Source organism: Rhineura floridana, chromosome 6, assembly GCF_030035675.1.
Source record: "Rhineura floridana isolate rRhiFlo1 chromosome 6, rRhiFlo1.hap2, whole genome shotgun sequence".
NCBI classification, from domain to species: Eukaryota; Metazoa; Chordata; class Lepidosauria; order Squamata; family Rhineuridae; genus Rhineura; species Rhineura floridana.
Window position 1 is genome coordinate 74,557,347 of NC_084485.1, and position 18,200 is coordinate 74,575,546.

Below are 18,200 nucleotides of genomic sequence, written 5' to 3' on the forward strand. Positions count from 1 at the left end.
TGTCATTCTTAGATCAGGAAGATCCAGGTTCAAGTCCTCCCTCATGAAGGTCACCAAGTAACCTTGGGACCATAACTATCTCAGCCTAACCTACCTCACAGAATTGTTGTAAGAATAAAGTGAGAATACACTGAGTGATATCCAAGTAAGTCAGAGAAGACCCACTAAAATCCATGATGTTACTGAAATCTGTTGATTTTAGTGGGTCCACTATGAGTATGATTAACATTGGCTATCACCCATTATTCTGAACCTCTTGGACACCATAAAAATGTAATAAATGCATAACCTCAAGTGTTTAAAAACCAGGTACAATATCTTGTTCCATCCTGGCTTTCTTGAGATTTCTCTGTACTGCAACTCCCAAGTCAACACATATAGCTCTGCTCTACCTTGCAAGGCTGAGAATAAATGCATTAACTATTTGACACACTCCACACTCAGATACTATACTACTGAGGCTTTCAGAAGAGCCTATCTAAGATGATGTATCGAACTACAATCTGCGAGGTATAGCTAATGTAGTGTTCTTTGGTTTTTTCCCCAAGGTCTACCAGGCAGACACTGTTCAGTATCTCTGCAAAGATAAGTACTATGGACGGAAACTCACACCTGATGGCTTTAGGCAAGCTCTCTTCCAGTTCTTTCACAATGGGAATCATCTTCGAACAGAACTTGTGGAACCCATTGTGTCTCAGTTGAAGGCTCTGCTGTCAATTATCAAAAAGCAGAACTCTTATCGGTTCTACTCCAGCTCACTTCTCATAATCTATGAAGGACTGGAGAAAGCAATTCCTTTGGACAATCACCTTCAGGGGCACTGTCAGAATGCTAGCTGCCCTGTTCCACATGGAAATAGCTGTCTGAAAGCTGATGTCCGTATGATAGACTTCGCTCATACAACCTACAAAGGCTTACAATTTAATCATACTATCTGTGATGGACCAGATCATGGCTATATTTTCGGCCTAGAAAACTTAATAAAAATTATTCAGAGTATCCTAGTGGGAGAATGACAACTGCTGAGCTATCAAGAGACTTCATGGTTGTAAAAGACATAACGTACTTCAGACCAACAGCAGGAAGCCCTCCCAGCAACTACATCACGTGCAGAGTTTTCAAATGATAAACTGAATGGCTTGCTAGGATCAGATGATGCTATACGCCACTGTGGATTGTACAAAATCCATCATAACCGTGATCCATCAGAAGGTTATTTTCCCTTACTCATTTTAATGTTGCTTATTAATATGATTTGTCAGCTAGAAGACAATGTTACTTGAAAGTAATTTTAGGAGAAGGACTTGTTCGTCAAACACCGTTTAGACTTGTGAGGCCAACAGAGGCCAAGCAAAGATTGTGCTCATGAAAAGGACTATGTAGATAGTTTATCATGTTCTTACAGATTGACAGCTTTATATTTTAATTCACACTGTTTGATGGGCCAAGGAGTTTCATTTACACAATCAGATCACAACCATGCTCCACAAGCTCAGCCGCCATCAAGCTCTGGCACGTTAAAAATGAACTGTAGATTAATTCCTTGATCTTTTAAATTCCATACAAGTGTGTGTGGTAAAGTATTCTCCAAGGAATGTATGTGTCATCCAAAAGGAGTGAGTGCGTACTATAATAAAAACCCAAACCGGAAGCGGGCAGGTGCCAGATCACCCCTTCTGGAATAAGGTAGGTCCTTCAAAAGTTCTTCGATAGAAGAGCTGAAAAAGTGTTTGTTACAGAGAGGATGCAAAATCTCTGACACAGCAGCCATGAAGGAATTCACACCATGACATTTTATATTGGAGAGACTTTGCCTAAGGAATTATACAGGCCTTGAAGGCATGTGTGCCCAGCATGTGGGCTCCTGCTGGGAGGAAGGGCAGGATACAAATTAAATAAATAAATAAATAAATATCAGGGTTAGGGCCCAAGTGTTATCTAGTTATTTTGTGTTATAGTTCTGTGCATATACATGGGGGGGGGAATCTTGATGAAATGTTTACAGAATTTGTTCACAAATTTAACTATGGAACCACCAATTTCCTATGTCTCATAGGGAAACTGTTAGAATGTGTTTAAATATAGAGATATAAAGCCCAAAATGGGAATGTCAAACTGTAAATAAATTGTATAGGCCCTGTAACATCCTGGTTATCTCTGTGTTTCCTTTACGCTGGTTCTTAAAGATCTGTTAGCATTTGCATAATTGCTGTAAAAATAGTTTCTTTTAGTTTAAATATCAGGCCTCCAGGGGAATCCTTTTGCTATTGATGTATTGCCTGTGGCCTGTGAATAGCCAGAAATTGTGACAGGAAGATTAAATCATTAGGCCAAGTACATGTTCCACTTAGACTGCTACCCAGCTGCAGGAAATTGCTAAAAGAAGTAGTTCACAATGCCAAATATTGCTAACATGCAGCTGACAGCGAACATCCAGAGCAGTCTCACTTGAGCTGTCAAAGTCTTCAGGCACAAATGGCTTTTGTCTTCATTTGCTCTGTTCATATAATTCAAATCATTATGACACTTTATTTTTTTTTAAACACACACTTTTTTTAACCTCAAAAAGTGACTAAAGCAGATCTTACAGTTTCCAGAAGGGTAGCTATTTTTGGTGCAGCAAAACCAGCAGAGTCTTGTGGTACTTTAAAGTCTATGGGTAGTATCTAGCCAAGGTATACTCAGAGTAGACCCACTGAAATCAGTGGAATTAAGTTAGCCAAATTAAGTCTATTGATTTCAAAGGGTCTGCTGTCAGTATGACTTAACCAGATACCATCCTAACACATTTTATTATTGCATAAGTTTTCATGGACTGGAGTCCACTTCATCAGATGCAAATAAAGTTAATTTTCTGCCAACATCCAGATGACAACTATTCATTTTAAATATTACAGGCTGCCCAGCTGGCCCTTTTGAGTTAACCATATGGATGCATCTTTGAGAGAAGAGCCTTATTTATTTATTTATTTTATTTATTACATTTATATACCGCCCCATAGCCGAAGCTCTCTGGGCGGTTTACAACAATTAAAAGATACAATAATGTGTGGATGTGCAGATTAAATCCTGTCAACACTTACTTGGCAGTAAATTTCACTGAAATCTGACTTATTTTTTAATAAGCATGAACAGGATGAGATAGCATAGCTGCAGTCCTAAATTTGCTTCCTAGGGAGTAAGTCCTACTAAATTAAATAAAGCTTACTTCTGAATAAGCATGCTAAGAATCATGCTGCATATGCATGAACTGAAATATACTCCAGCTCAAAGTCTACTTCCAAAATAAGCCTTTTTTCTTTTATGAAAATTTGTCTACTTGTGTTCCAGATCTTGCCTGAGCTAAATTTGACTTTGTGGAATTCATCCTAAGGAATATGGTACATTGATGCTATGCTTCTCACATAAAGGATTAGGAAAAAGAGTCAGCCTCTAGAGCAGGAGTGGAGAAACTCTGGCCTATGGGCTGAACCTGGCCCACCAATGAAGCCATTTTGGGGAAGCCACATCCACCTGCCCCTACACTTCACATCATACATGACATCTGGTGTGGGGCAGGTAAGGGTGGGACTTCAAAGGAACAATCAGACCCTTAGAGTGTGCTCCTGATTGTTTCTTTGCTGAAGCAAAGCACAGCTCCAAGCTCCCATCAACTGATGGGTGGTAGGAGCATGCCTTGCTCAAGGAAGGGGAAAACTGTTCCCATTCAATGGAAACTGCCTCTCCCTCACAGTGCTGCTCTTTGAAGTTGCCCAACGTGGCTCTTCCCACCTCCACCATTGGAGGTGGAAAGGAGCAACAAGGGGAGGCTTGCAATGCATAGGGCTGTCAACGACCCTTGCACTCTGGATGCAAAGGCAAGCTTGAGAAACCCACACAAGGTGGACAGGACAACTCATCTGTCAACCATGTGATGTCAGAATGATGCCAGGTGATTGACAGGAGGGTTGTCCCACCCACCTGTCAGAGGTGGGCCATGGGAAGCCAAAAGGTTCCCTACCCCGCTCTAAATAGACTCACAATCTAGCCACATATCATGTACCCAAGAGCTGTCAGCAACACATCAGCAAATGGGGTTCTGTGAATAGTGGTATAGACCTACAAGGCAGACAATCTGGATTCATCCCACCATATTACAATGTAATTATTATTAACATTTATTACTCACCCTTCACCCAAAAGTCCTAGGGCAGGTTACAACAATTTTAAAATGCAACATAAAAAAACAAGTAAAAACAACCTAACCTCACAAAATAGACAAGGAGCTATTGCTTCACCTAAGCCAACTCCTACCTTGCCTACAGGGTAGTTGTGAGGATGAAACAACAACAAAAAGGGAACAGTGTTTTGCTTATGAAGTGCACTAGAAATAAAGCCGTAATTGTAGATTGAGCCATCAACACATTCACTTATTACCACCCTCTGGCAATCAGAGATTGATGAAGCTTTGGGAAATTCAAAACACTAGATATGTTTTCCTGGTGGGACACAGCTCCATTTTTTTTGCATCTGGCCCCCTCCTGGTGAGTGTATGCTTGCTTAAAAGCTACAGGGAGGGGAGCAAGGTCAGGAGTCTACAGCTAATCAGCAGTCAATATGAATCTTCTTGCATGCTAATTGGCTCCCACCATCTAGGAGAGAATCATGGGGCTAAGTGAGGCAAAGCAGCGTTTTCTGACAGAGAAGAGGGATGAAGGAAGGAAGGCTGCTTGTAAAATACAAGATGCATTGTTTGTAAAGCATTTTCCCCCTCAATGGTGCTTTTTTGCAGATTGTCTGGGAGAAAGTAGAGGGTGGGGGAGAGAGACAAAGGGCTAAGCAGAGTGGGGGTGTTTCACAGACATCACTGCACAAAACAGAACACCTTCTCACAGCTGATAGACAGCAGGTTGCTTCCCCTTGTAAAATACAGGCACCTCATTCTTCCTAGCCCTTTGCTCTTCTGTATTTCCTCACCCCCCCACTTTCTCACAGACAATCTGCAGAAAGCACAACTGAGGGGAAGAGAACTGCTTTACAAGCAATTCCCCTTGTATTTTACAGGCAGTCTTTTCCTTTCCTTCAGCCTTCCTTTGCCCCTTCTTTGTGAGGAAATGCCACCTCACTTCACTCTCCACCCACTCCTTAGCTCTCTTTCTCTTCTCTCTCTCTCTCCGTGCATCCTGTTTTGGCTGCAGTGAGTCTGTGCAAGGAGAAAGAAACACTTGTCAAGCAATGCCCTTTGTGATTTACAGGCATCATGGGTGAGACAGAAGTCCTTCTCCCAGCTGATATGCAAAACACAGGAAGAAGAAACCTGCTTTTTGCAGATCAGCTGTGAGAGGTACCTTTCTTGCAGGCAGCAATGCCCGTAAAATACCAGCTTCTTTGTTCCCACCCCCCAAGGGGAGGGGAGGAACAACCACTTTAGTAGTTCTATGTTTAGCACTTCGGGAAGCGCCAAACACAAGTCTAACAATGCCCCATGTGCAGCGACTTCAAACACCTAATTGCCAGCAGGATGTTGTGGCTTGCGAACCCCCTGCAAGGGGTTTTGGTAAGTGGGTTGGATAATGATGTCAAGTTATTGACAGGTGGGTGCCCCCAGTCTCCTGTCAGATTTGGCCTGTAAGGCCAATCCTGGTGACTCATGAAGGGACCATGAACTTCTCAATTTGCCACTACACTACTGCTTAACACAGGCTCTATCTAAGGTCTTATTTCCATATGAAAACCCGTGGTTTGGCTTGAGTTTTTAAATGTTTTATAATTTCCCAGGCAATGCAAATATTTATTATCCCTACAGAGAAGGTTTGGGTTTCTTAAAGTGGAAGAAGTAAGCCCTACAATGTTGCAAGTTGGAAGCAGGTTAAGTTGGACTCCTAAGAAATACAACAATCCTACAATGTAGTCCAGCATGATGCAACCCTAGAATGCAGTTAGCCTACACAAAATGCACCCATTACAGCAAAAGTAATTCTGGGTTCAATTTCTACTTCCATTGGCCCTTCTAACTCAAAGCCAGTACTCAAAAGAAAGCAGACCCATTGCGCTTCATTAATTCTGCCGCATTCGCGCCAAACTGTTTCTAGCCGTGGAGAGTACTAAATCGAACGTAAACCTACGAGCGCCTCCCCAACCTATCAGCATCATTTCAAAAGGCGCATGCGCGAAATATTCCTCCTATATTCAAAGAGATAGAAAAATATTAAGTAATATGTAATCATATTTCGGGCTTCAATCGGCTCCTCCTCACTCCGCCTCCACGGGGCGGAACCGTGAGCCTATAGAAATCCATAGAAAAATATAGGATTTTTCTATAGCTGTGACTGGGCAGGTAAAGAAATTACAAAAGTAATAGCAAAGACAGGAGTACAGGATCTTTACAACTTGGGTCTTATTTCTTATTACAACAAACAAACGTAGCTAGTTTTTAAACATTTATAAACGCAAACTGTATGCATGCAAGTCAATGGAGCGGTGCCTTGTTTGGTGAATTTTTTGGCTAGAAATCTAAGCAAGTCTTAGACCGACCCCAACCTACAATATTAACGGTTAACAACGTTACAGTGCTGTCATAAACCGCTGGTCTCAGCCAGACACATTCCAATCTAGACATGTTCCAACCTACACTACGGGATGATGGCCAGCCTTTGTATAGGAATTTGCATTGGCAGGGCTCATCTATAAATGCTCAATTAGTCCCGAGTTAGAAGAATCACGATCTCTCCTTGCCGTTGTCTTTTGTTTGTCGGTGGACACCCAACTGCTAAATTACAGCTGAAGTATAATTCTAGATTTCTCCATTCATTTCAGTGGGCAGCGCTCCATTTCGGAAATGGAAACTCAGAAATTTCGTATCCATGCAAAGAGGCCTATCACTCTAATTTTCTTATCTCTCCGGTCCTTCTAGTCTGACAGTCCCTGTTCCATCTGCGCAGGTACAATCTGCTTTCCGCTATAGCCATACCGGGAGCGCGCGTCAATCGCCCCGCCCCGGATACAAATATTAACGACGCAATTAGCATAGCCAGGATCACGTGTTTCACCCTCCAATGGTGTAGTGCAGGCGTTTGCCAAGATGGCGGTGACGCGGTACCGGCGCTTCTTGAAGCTCTGCGAGGAATGGCCCGTGGAGGAGACCAAGCGCGGGCGTGACTTGGGCACTTTTCTGCGGCAGCGGGTGGCGCAGGCCTTCCGCGAGGGAGAAAATACGCAGGTGGGGTTGCGCCTCCCGCTGGGCGGCGGGAGGGTGGAAAAGAGGAAGGTCGCGCCGCCGCATCATTTAACGCTTATTTATGCAGCATGTTTGTCCCGTGCACGGTATTATGTAGTGTAATGACTTCCAGCGCAAGTCCGTGTGTGTATATACTCAGAAATGAGCCCCAGTGTGTACTCCCCAGGCAATCGTGCATAGAATTACAGCCTGAGTCCCAAATCAAGGAGTCCCTGGTGTGGGTCAAGCCTTCTGCCAGGGTGACCAGATTCAAAAGAGGGTAGGGTTCCTCTTTGAATAGTTGGGCAAAAGAATGGATTTGTCACACATGCAATTTTTAAGGCGCAGGGACCCCATCGTTTGTATCTGCAGGGCTTACCAAAGACATGTTGCTGCCTGAGGTGAAGCGAAGGTGCAGAGTACCCAATGCCAAGCAAGTTATAGGATAGTAAGAGTTGGAAGGGGTCTGTAAGGCCATCAAGGACAACCCTTTGCTCAGTGCAGGAATTTGCTCAGTGCGGAAATCCAACTGAAAACATACCCAACAGGTGGCTGTCCAGCTGCCTCTTGAATTCCTCCAGTGTTGGAGAGCCCGCCCACCCCCATTGTTGTACTGCTCTAACAGTAAGTTTTTCCTGAGGTTCAGTTGAAATCTGACTTCCTGCAACTTGAGCCTGTTATTCTGCGTCCTGCACTCTGGGATAATCGAAAAGAGATCCTGGCCCTCCTCTGTGTGACAACCTTTCAAGTACTTGAAGAGTGCTGCCATGTCTCCCCTCAGTCTTCTCTACTCAAGGCTAAACATGTCCAGTTCTTTCAGTCTCCTAATAGGGCTGGCAACTGAGGCAGAAAACCACACAAGCACCTCTCCACCTTCCTGAGAGTAAAAATACAATAATAAATAACAATTTGCTGCCTTTCATGATGCTCAAAATCTGCTGCCATAGGCAGCTGTCTCACTTTGCCTTGTGTTAGAGTTGCCTCTGTGTATCTGACCACCCTGCTGCTATTATCAAGTTTACAAGATCATTTATGTGAAGTGCTTTTTAGAGCCGAAAACACTATCTAAATGTCAAAAAGTTAGTAATTAGAAGCATCACTCATTGTTTAATGGGATTTGGTATCAAGGGGCAGAAGAATCTTAAACCCCACTTGTGCCAGGCTAGGGAGACTAAGCTGAATGGGCTGGAGGACCACTGAGACAATGCCTGCTGGAAGTAGCCAGCAGAAGGTCCCAAAATGGGGTGTTCTAGAAGTGGGGAGGGGGCAGGGTTGAGCCAGCCTGGAATCCATTGGATCCTCAGCCAGTATTGCTGCCACTGCATATCAGCATCAGGCCCAGTCCAGGCCCAATCACAGTGTGCGGCAGTCTTATCACCCACCCCATTCCCCCTTGGCCACTTCACAGAAGGGCTGTGGATGTGGCAGTAGTCCCACCGCTCTGTAAAGCACCAGCAGTGGGAGGGAAGTTTGGGTTGTGCTGTGTGATTGTGGTTTTAATGTGCAAATTCCTTCACTGTTTTCTTTCCCCTTAGCATGAAAAATTCCTGTTGTAAGTGGGTGACAAATCTAAACCTTCATTTTCTCTTTGTGTAACACGGAACTGACTTCCCTTATAGGCATGTAATAAAGATATAAATGTAATTATGATATCAAAGCATTTTATGCAATGGATAAAGTGTTTTATGCAGGACTAAACGATTGAAGGGTTGAATTAAAAATACTTAAAATAAATTAGTTAATTTATCCCCAAGCTACTCACTGTGACTTCTGTGTGATTTTTGTAGACTTTGGTTTTCTCTGAATTCTAATAGTTTTACACAACGACCCATCTCTAACTCTAAGGACACCATTGTGTGAACATGCTAGATGTTCCAGGTGGTGTAGAAGGATAAGGTTGTCTCTTGAATAATTACATAGAGTATTTTTGACAGGTATGTCTTGGCATGCAGTGGTGAGAAGAGCTACACATGTTGAAATTCCCTCTTTTGACTGCATTCAGTAAAAAGCCCATGTGGATGATCATCACATGTAGTGCTCTACAAATAGGTTTCATGTTATTTTTTACATGGAAATTCCTTCTTTTCAGGAATTTAATATGAAGTGAGCCTTGAGGTGGTAGAGGTTAAGAATCTAAGTGTATTATATAGTTGATGCTATTCAGCAGTAGACAATTTGGATTATTTCCTGCCAGGTGCATTTCAGCTTTAAGCCTTCTTCAGTGACCTGTGAATTCACCAATTTTTGATCTAGAAATTGCTTAGTATATGACAAATAGAGCAGTTAAGCTATGAAATAATTACTGGTGGTATATGTAAAAGAATTTTCTTAGTTAATATGGAATTCTATGACAGGCAGCTATGTAATGCACTTAGTGGATTATACATACTACCATCACATATCTTTAAGTGCCATGCATAGGTTCATTTCAGTTTGATCCATATATGGTTTTTATTCAGTTTGTTATGATTGTGAACATTTTATGTTATATTGTACATTTTTACCTATATTGCATACTTCTGTTTATGATAACAGCATTCTTTGTGTTAGTTTCCTTCATGTTTCTACCATCATGTTTTATTTTTAATTATTCAATTTTTTAAACTTTGTTAATTTTCCATTCCATTTGTTGTTCTAATAGTTCACACCTTTCAGATATTTGATAGTCTTGACTTCTTTCACAGTTTGTTTATATCTGCCAGGGCACATTTTGCTTCTTTGTTTCAGCTGGTTGAGGTTAGGGCCAGATCAACTAAGTAACAATTATTCACTGAACACAGATTAAAACAAAGACAGTCTGTGCTCAGAAGCTTACAATCTAAAAGACATGACAGAAAGGAAGAAGAAAATAAGCAAACTCAAGTACGAGCTCTTAATCTTATGTAGTACTTATGACTAGGTTGAATGGAAACAGTGTAGAGAAGGAACAAAATGGCGGCTGGCATATCAGCTGAGTGATGGAATGGCCCTCTTTATGTGCTGCGGCCAAGGGCCAAAGATTGCTAGGTTCCCCTATACTCCAGCTTGGTGCCAATTCAAAAATGGATTCATCTCGTTTGTAGGATATCAAGTTGTACTGGATTCTTGCCAAGTTATCTGCCTGATGGAGACCAATTCTGTGGTCTTGAGTTTTGCTTGATTGCAAGGCACCTGATTTGTTCAGCACTTAAAATGTATTGGAGGCAGTTCTTAGCCTGGGCCATGCCTCTGTATGCATTGTGATAATACATCAACATGTAATGGACTCTTTAAAGGAAAAGCATGTACTTTACAAGTATTAATGAATTAAATTTATGCCAGGCATACAGTTTTTAAGAGAGCCAACATCTTATGAACATCCTCAGAGCAAAATTGTGCTGTTACTTTTGTCTGCTGCATGCATTTTAGAAAGTGCTTTTCCTTTCCTTTTGTGCTCAGAGCAGCTGACTCCCACACTAATTTTCCAAAACTGCCACTAGGTTTTGAAAAATTTAAATTGATGCTTGCAGCGCTGATACCAATTTGTATGTATAAAATACTTGCTATAGCAAAGAGAAATTTTCTGGCAAATAGTAGGAGGAATGCATAAAGAACAGAGTCAGAGCTATAAAGGTACTTTGCAAGTCTAATGTCTGTTTTATTCAGGTATAACGAGGTGTGCTGGGGTATTTTTTTTTCTTTTTGAAAAGCTATTTCTGCTTCCCACTTGATAGCTGCAGCACTATCAGGAGTTTTCAGTATGAATACAAAAATATGTAAAACTTGAGATTATGCAGCCAGTCTGCCCCATTTTCTTGATTTGAGCACTGGCCAGTATCTGGTGCTGTGGAAGAGAAGGCCCTTCATAATCTGACTTGCATAATTCATACAACAGAGGATTGCTTTGGGCATTAAGTGACCAGATATCATTCTTGTAGTTTATGTCACATTCCCATCCCCCCCAATTCATCTTATTCACACACAAACACTGTTCCAAGAATTTTTTCCTGTCACTGAGAAGACCAAGGCAATAGTATAAACCTTTAAAATGAATATAGAAATTAGATGTGACTCTGTCTGTCTCTGTGTCTCTGTCTCTCTCTCTGTCTCTCTCTGTCTGTCTCTCTCTCTCACACACACACACACACACACACACACACGAGTCTCCTTTCCACTTATCTGGTGTATCTTGGCCACAGCTAGAGACATGATCTTGGATTAAATGGGGTTGTGCCCAGTGAAGAAGTTCTGCTTTTGTTCAGTGTTCTGCTGGCATATTTTGCAGCTGTTTCTTCTACACTTCTTTGTGGCACATCGGTATAAGGTAGCTTCATGTGTTCATATTGTACTCTGAACTTCATCAGTTGATCTGTGGGAGGGCTGATGCATGGATAGATTTTGTCTCTGGGATGTAGATCAAATAGCCTTCTGAGTGCATTGGTGATTCTGTTGAATAGATGAGGTCAAAACTGATTTGCATTTTTTTAATGTAATGACTTCCTCTAATTTCTGTCTGACACAAGTGTTGTGTACAGTCTATGCTTTAATTTGGAGTATGCTTCAATCTGGATTCTTGCATTGAGTAGGGGGTTGGACTTGATGGCCATATAGGCCCCTTCCAACTCAATGATTCTAGGAATAATTTCACTCTATTTGTTGTCTTGCAGATTTCTGATCCAGGGACTTGCGATGAAATATTTGAGAGTTTAGCCAGAATCCATACCAACTATTATAAAAACAAGGTAAGTCCTGTTGCCATGTCTGGTTACCCAGTGCTGTAATCCAGTTGCTGCCTCTGGATTCTGTTTTGTAATCCTAATACTAAGGAGACTCTGCTGATTTGTCTATAGTGGAGGGTAGCCAGTGTGATGGCTTCCGGATGTTGTTGGACTCTAGCTCCCATCAGCCCTAGGCGGTGTGCCCAATAGTCAGGAATAATGGGAGTTGAAGTCCCAGCATCTGGAGTTTACTACATTGCCTATTGCAGAGCCTTTACTCTGGAAAAAGCAAACCAGTTCACTCTGGAGTGGCTAACCTGCGGCGTTAGGATACAATTCCCATAATTCCTGACCGTTGGCCAAGCTGGCTGGGACTAAAGGGAGTTGTAGTCCAATATTTGGAGGACCACAGGTTAGCCACCCCGGTCTAGGCTGTTTCAGAAATGCTGCTTTCTCTATGTATGTTGAATCATCAGTGAGCATGGTAGTTCTGTAGCACCTAGTAAATTTATTTCACAGTGCAATTTTGCTATCGTATGAGAATAGAAGAGCACCATTTTCAGGAGAAACAGAAGGCTGTGCTAGATTTGTAACTTTCTTTTTGTTTGTTTGTATAGTATCCACGTTTGAAAGATACAAGCTTTACTGGGGTGACAGTAGAAGAATGCCAGATAATCCTTGCAACAGGTACCTAGGCAAGCTATTGCTTCATCAGTTTTGCTGTTCTGCTCTCAAAATCCGATGTGATGGGACAGAAAGCTTATGGAAATGATTCAGCTGCCCTTTGCATCCTCTCTGCTCTATGCACTGGAGTTTCCTGCCACTGACTCCCTTCTTCCCATAAGTAGCCTTCCTGTGAGCAAAATATTATGCTAAAGGTGCTTACACCGCACCAGCTGGATCCAGTCTTTCATGTTAGTGACTATCAGTAACATTGCTTGAGGAATGTGGCACACCATAATAAATGGATTTCGAGTCCCAAGGAGGTAAGAAATCCAGTCTAGAGAATACATCCTCTTAAATTGTTCATAAATTATCTAGAGTTAGGGGTGAGCAGTGAGGTGGCCAGGTTTGCTGATGATACTAAATTGTTCAGTGTAGTTAAAGGGATTGCAAAGAGCTCATGCAGGACTTTCTCAGACTAAATGAATGGGTAGTAAAATGACAAATATAATTCAGTGTAAACAACTATACAGTGATGCACATCATGGCAAAAAAAATCTTAATTTCACATGCATGCTCATCGGGTCTGAACTGGTGGTGACTGACCCGGAATGAGACCTTGGGGTTGTAATGGATAGCTTGCTAAATACGTCAACCCAGTGTGCAGCAGCTGTAAAAAGGCAAATTCCATGCTAGAGACCCTTAGGAAAGGAATTGAAAATAAAACTGCTAATATCATAATGCTGTTATGCAAGTCAGGCATGACTGTATTTGGAATACTGTGTACAGTTCTGGTTGCTTCACCTCAAAAAGGATATTGTAGCATTGGAAAATATTCAGAAAAGGGCAATTAGAATAAACAAGGGGATGTAGCAACTCCTCTATGAGGAAAATTTATAGCATTTGAGGCTTTTTAGTTAAGACAAAAGGCAAGTAAGAAGCAATCTGATAGAAGTGTATAAAATTATGCATGGTATGGAGAAAGTGGATAGAGAAAAGTTTTTCTCCCTCTTAACACTAGAACTCAGGGATATCCAGTAAAGCTGAATTGCGTACTATTGCATACTTCAGGGTCCATCTGAGCATGCTAATACCTTTTTGCTTCTCAGTGACCCTGTTTTGGCTCCAATCCTGTGAGGACAGAAATAGGGCTTTCAGTGATACAAGTTTTCAGTGTTTAATTGCCCTGCGCATGAGACACACAAGTCTGAAGAAGGGAGGGTATGTACCCAGACAAAGACCGACAGACATTTAGTGTAGGAAAGACAACAGTAATCAACAGGTTTTGTTGGTTTCCAACCTTCCTGCATTAATGCGTTTTATTATATGTATTGTTGTATTTTGCTGCTGTTTGATTATTTTTGTTTACCTTTGTTGGCTTGATTTTATTGTATTATTGTATTTATATATTCCTGACTGTTTTATTTTATGTACACCGCCCAGAGAGCCCTTGGGCTTAGGGCGGTATATAAATTAAATAAAATAAATAAATAAATAAATAATGGGTTCTGCTTTGGGCCCAAGAAATACAAGCAAGAATAGTTAAAGTTAAATGCACATTATCCTGTGTCGAAGATTCTTTCTCTGCTTGGTTTTACTTGTTACAGTTCAAGAGTTTTCTGTTATACTGTAGTATGATTTATTTTAGTTAACTATGTATCTGCACAGAGACTTTATGGAAACAGTGTATTTGAACAATTCTGAAGTGTCTTACAGCTATTGCAGGCTTCTATTCTGGCTGCAGTGTGTAAAATGCTAGTTTTTGCTAGCTCCGCTTGTACTGTTAAGAATAAAAAAAACAGGTCTGCCCCAGGCAGTGGAACAAAAATTTATTTAAATGGAAATGAATGGCTGCTTCACGTCTTATAGTTTTTTAAATGGAGTACCTGTGCACAATTAATGTGAGTGTTCAGCCATATGAACTGCACATGTGCCAGATAGCTAGGATTGACTGTGGGTCCCTTTCATGTGTGTACAGGATGGTAAACATGCATATATAACCATGTTATTGTGTGAAGTAGCCTCTTGAAGAAACAGTTAGAAAATATATTTTATAATGAAAACTATATTCCTTTTTCCACCCCCACCCCTTCCTTGCAGATAGCTTGAAACAGATGGAAGAAGCAAAGAAAGGAAAATGGACAAAGTTACGTGAAAAATTCTCTGCCAAGAATTCTGAAGAAGATTCCAAATGATAACTTTTTCACCCTAACAGATTTTCCTAAAACACTTTACTTCAGCTTTATGAAACAAGTTTTTTTTTCCATTTGCTTACATATGATGATGTTGAACTTTCTTAAACAAGAGAGATGGTTTTGGCATCTCATCTCAAAACTGCTTGTCTTTCAGGGACAGTGCTTTGGGTATTGATGAACACGTGGGGAGAAGCTACTCTGGATTGAGACAAGAAAGTCCCCCACTTGGTTAATTAGTTTATGAGAGGATATTAGGAAGTCTTTAGATATATTTGCAGAACACTGTGGTGACATGGTTGCCATTCTTAGACTAGGTGTTTCTGTGTTCTTTGGAGAGAGGCATATATGTTGTTGAATATCATCTTGCAGTTGATGTGCAATTGTATTTCACAACTTTTTAGAGTTCAAAGAAAATATTCCCAACCAAATATGGACACTATACTGGATAGAGGTGTGGCCTTGTCTTACTCCCTTTTAATGACTTCGTGTGGTTTTATTGGAATGCCAGGTGCTGTAAAAAAAGGGTTACAGTAGATAAGCTGCCCAAAATAAATTGTCTACCATCCCCTACAATACAAACAGTGTCTACTTTTATTTCTCAATCCAAAACAGCTAGGATCAATAGACCTTCTAGCACAGAAGGCTCAGAATGAGCCTCCATACACTTGGAATCTTGTGGTAAGCTTAGCAGGTACTGTCAGAGCATTCTAGGAAAACCTGCAGAAAAGGACATGCCTGAAATGCTAGCTTAAATGGCTTCAGTGCCAAGCAGAATGTAACTAATCCAGCAGCTCTTTAGAAAACTACTCAAACATGATTGTCTGACAAGCTTGCAGTTTACCAGCAAGCATATCAAGAAATTATTCCTTCTCCTTTCCATTTTATTTGGTTTTTGTGTATTAATTTAAGGAAGTTCTCATATTAAAATTTAAACAATGTAAAACATACTAGAGCAAGAGAAATGGCAAAGTTGCACTCCTAGTTAGTGAAATCCTTTTCTCCTCTTAAATCTCTGCACAGCAGTAATATGTACCATTGAGGCATGCCCTGCTTTGGTCAAGGCAAAAGGAATGGAAAGGCTTATATGGGCTGGAGCAAGAAATTTTTCATTCCTCATACTCCCTTATCTCCCTGAACAAAGTGGCAACCCTTACAGACCAATCTTGAATTGTAACTAATAACCCTTTGGTTCACTGTATTTGCCGTTAGGTTTGAGTTGTAATCCAACTGTTGAAGCACAACTTGCCATTTTTTTCATATTACACAGCAGTCCAATGGAGCTTTGAGGAAGGATGTGTTGATTTGGGAACTTCTAAATCAGCCTTTTTTGGCAGCTGGTGTCCTCCACATGGTGGTAGACTCCAACTGTCCAAGCCAGAATGGGCAATGGGAGGTATAGTCCAGAGCATCTGGAGATATTTGGTTGGAATAGGCTGTTCTAAATTCACATCCAGGCCTTTAATGCTGCAGTTTGGAATATATTTTGTTACATGACATTTCTCTGGAATATTGTCCTCCCCCCCTTTATATCTCCACCCCCTTACTTATGTAACTAACTGTATTCAGGGGACCTTCAGTATCCATTCTGATGATTGTATTACTGGTACCTTGCATTAGCCAACTGAAATATTCCTACTCTACAACCATTTAATTGTCTACAAGCAAAGCCATGGTGTGCACTGTCTTCCAACCTGTTGTATGGGGAAGGGGGGGGAATAGATTGCTCTTTCGCAGCGCAGCATGAACATGCAATCTCCCACTAATGTTGACAAAGTCTCTCCATGGAAAGCAAATGCAATTTCATTTCCCAAAAATGAAATCTGCCACCCATCTTCAGTTGAAGTGTTAAAATAAATGTTTGTGCAATTTCTTCTCTGCTTAAATAGGATTCTAGAGATGAAGAAAAATCCCAGTGACTCCAGAAAATTTGAGATGACAAGCTTGTAAAGAGAGATTCATATATGTTGAATTTCATGGGCTCTTCTAAAATAAGTTAAAATATAGCAAATTACTACTTGCTAGTGACAGTGTCAATCCTATTTGCACCTGGCTGTGAAGCCATTAAAATGTAGTGCATGGAGACAGATAACCCGTTGTAGCAACAGTTATCATAAGGAGCAACAAAGCTCCCAAATGTATGGTAAACTATTAATCCATATGAAGCAACACATCCTGCTAGCTGTCACCTTCCGGTCTCTTGTTGAATAAAATGCAATCAGCCCTACTGGAGATGAACAGGAGATGGTGCTGGTACTCCACAGTATGAATCATCATGACTTCAATCAGCTTTCTTTGTACCAAATACCATCCTCAGGAAGTGCATATGTATATTATAGTTTTAGTTTGGTGAAATTGTTTTTACTATCTCAGTGGTTCAAGCTGTTTTGGACATCCACAAAACCCATCCGCTGTCTTCGCTTCCTTTGCTCTGTCATCTGAAATGTTAAAAAGGAAAATTTAAAAGAGAATTCTCATTTCTTCCAATTGAATTCATAAGATAATAATTTATCAAATTTACAACTGTTTCATTCTACCACAAACACCTGCATGTTGTTAAAGATTGTGCGGTCCTTTTTGGAGGGTACTCAGTTCATTGGCACTCCACATGAACCATGTGTATCCTCTAGAATATACCCATACTAACCTGAGCTATGTGTTGAATTGCAGGGGTGGGGAACCTCCAGTGCATGAGCCAATCTTGGCCTGCCAAGGGTTCCAATTTGGCCCCTGAAGCTGTTTTTCTAAAAACACACCCACCTGTTAAGTGGGTGATGCCAGCTGATGAGCTGGGATTAAATTCTGCTTAGTTCAGCTGCACCAACTAGTTCCCCACAGGGATCAGGCTGATGCACTCAAACCTTGCAGAAAGCAGGGAGCTCAATCCTAGTTTGTTACATTTGCTCCTGGGCTAACTTGGGTGGGTGGGAAAACCCACCTAGAAATCACTTGATTTCATTATGACATGGTGGTCCTGCCCACCTGTCAGTTGGATGTAATGATCTGGCCCTCCAGACCAAAAAGATTCCCCACATATGCTGCACAGGGAGTTCAATTAAAGGCAGATGATATTTTTGGGACTGATGGTCCTCAACATTTAATCTTGTTGGACATCCTGGTGCTAGCTTCCACTAAATAAAAGTTCTTTATAGAACAGTTCAAAAATAACTAACATGAGGAAAATAGGCTATGAGCTGAGTTGTGTACTTGGCATATGAAGATAGGAGACTTAGGGCTGGGAGGAGGCTAGCTGCATAGTGAATTATAATCCTGACACTGACACTTTATGTATTTATTTTTACGTTTATTGACCGCTCCTTAACCCTCTGGATAGTTCACACAAAATTCAAAGCAATCCCTGTATTTCTAGGAAAGCTGCCAGAGTGCTCTGTGCTTTATCTAAAGGCAATTGCATTCATAACAACATGTGATTTTTCCAGAGTATGTTATTTAGTTGAGAGGCTAGCAAATGTG

At 41.1% G+C, this 18,200-nt stretch overlaps 3 protein-coding genes across 6 annotated transcripts in view; 2 read left to right on the top strand and 1 right to left on the bottom strand.

The window, feature by feature from the left end:
• IP6K3 (inositol hexakisphosphate kinase 3) overlaps window positions 1–2,133 on the top strand; it is a 37,456-nt gene extending 35,323 nt beyond the window's left edge. For both annotated transcript variants that reach the window (XM_061632409.1, XM_061632410.1), the window contains one exon: window positions 549–2,133. In XM_061632409.1, the coding sequence (XP_061488393.1) occupies window positions 549–1,016 (468 nt within the window). In that variant the 3' untranslated portion in view covers window positions 1,017–2,133. The remainder of the gene's footprint in view (window positions 1–548) is intronic.
• Window positions 2,134–6,980: 4,847 nt separating this feature from the next.
• On the top strand, window positions 6,981–15,308 carry LOC133387506 (ubiquinol-cytochrome c reductase complex assembly factor 2). The gene is made up of 4 exons (XM_061632415.1): window positions 6,981–7,198; window positions 11,821–11,895; window positions 12,489–12,558; window positions 14,635–15,308. Exons 1-4 carry the CDS (start codon window positions 7,061–7,063, stop codon window positions 14,727–14,729), a joined length of 378 nt encoding a protein of 125 aa, XP_061488399.1. The 5' UTR covers window positions 6,981–7,060; the 3' UTR covers window positions 14,730–15,308.
• ITPR3 (inositol 1,4,5-trisphosphate receptor type 3) overlaps window positions 13,139–18,200 on the bottom strand; it is a 150,007-nt gene continuing 144,945 nt past the window's right edge. For all 3 annotated transcript variants that reach the window (XM_061632412.1, XM_061632411.1, XM_061632413.1), the window contains one exon: window positions 13,139–17,164. In XM_061632412.1, the coding sequence (XP_061488396.1) occupies window positions 17,096–17,164 (69 nt within the window). In that variant the 3' untranslated portion in view covers window positions 13,139–17,095. The remainder of the gene's footprint in view (window positions 17,165–18,200) is intronic.

What these genes read in the sequence shown, in the direction of transcription:
- LOC133387506 (XM_061632415.1), top strand. Translation starts at nt 7,061, where the DNA reads ATGGCGGTGACGCGGTACCGGCGCTTCTTGAAGCTCTGCGAGGAATGG. An exon ending in CCAACTATTATAAAAACAAG is followed by an intron (nt 11,896 to 12,488) that starts GTAAGTCCTGTT and finishes TTGTTTGTATAG; the next exon opens with TATCCACGTTTGAAAGATAC. An exon ending in CCAGATAATCCTTGCAACAG is followed by an intron (nt 12,559 to 14,634) that starts GTACCTAGGCAA and finishes CCTTCCTTGCAG; the next exon opens with ATAGCTTGAAACAGATGGAA.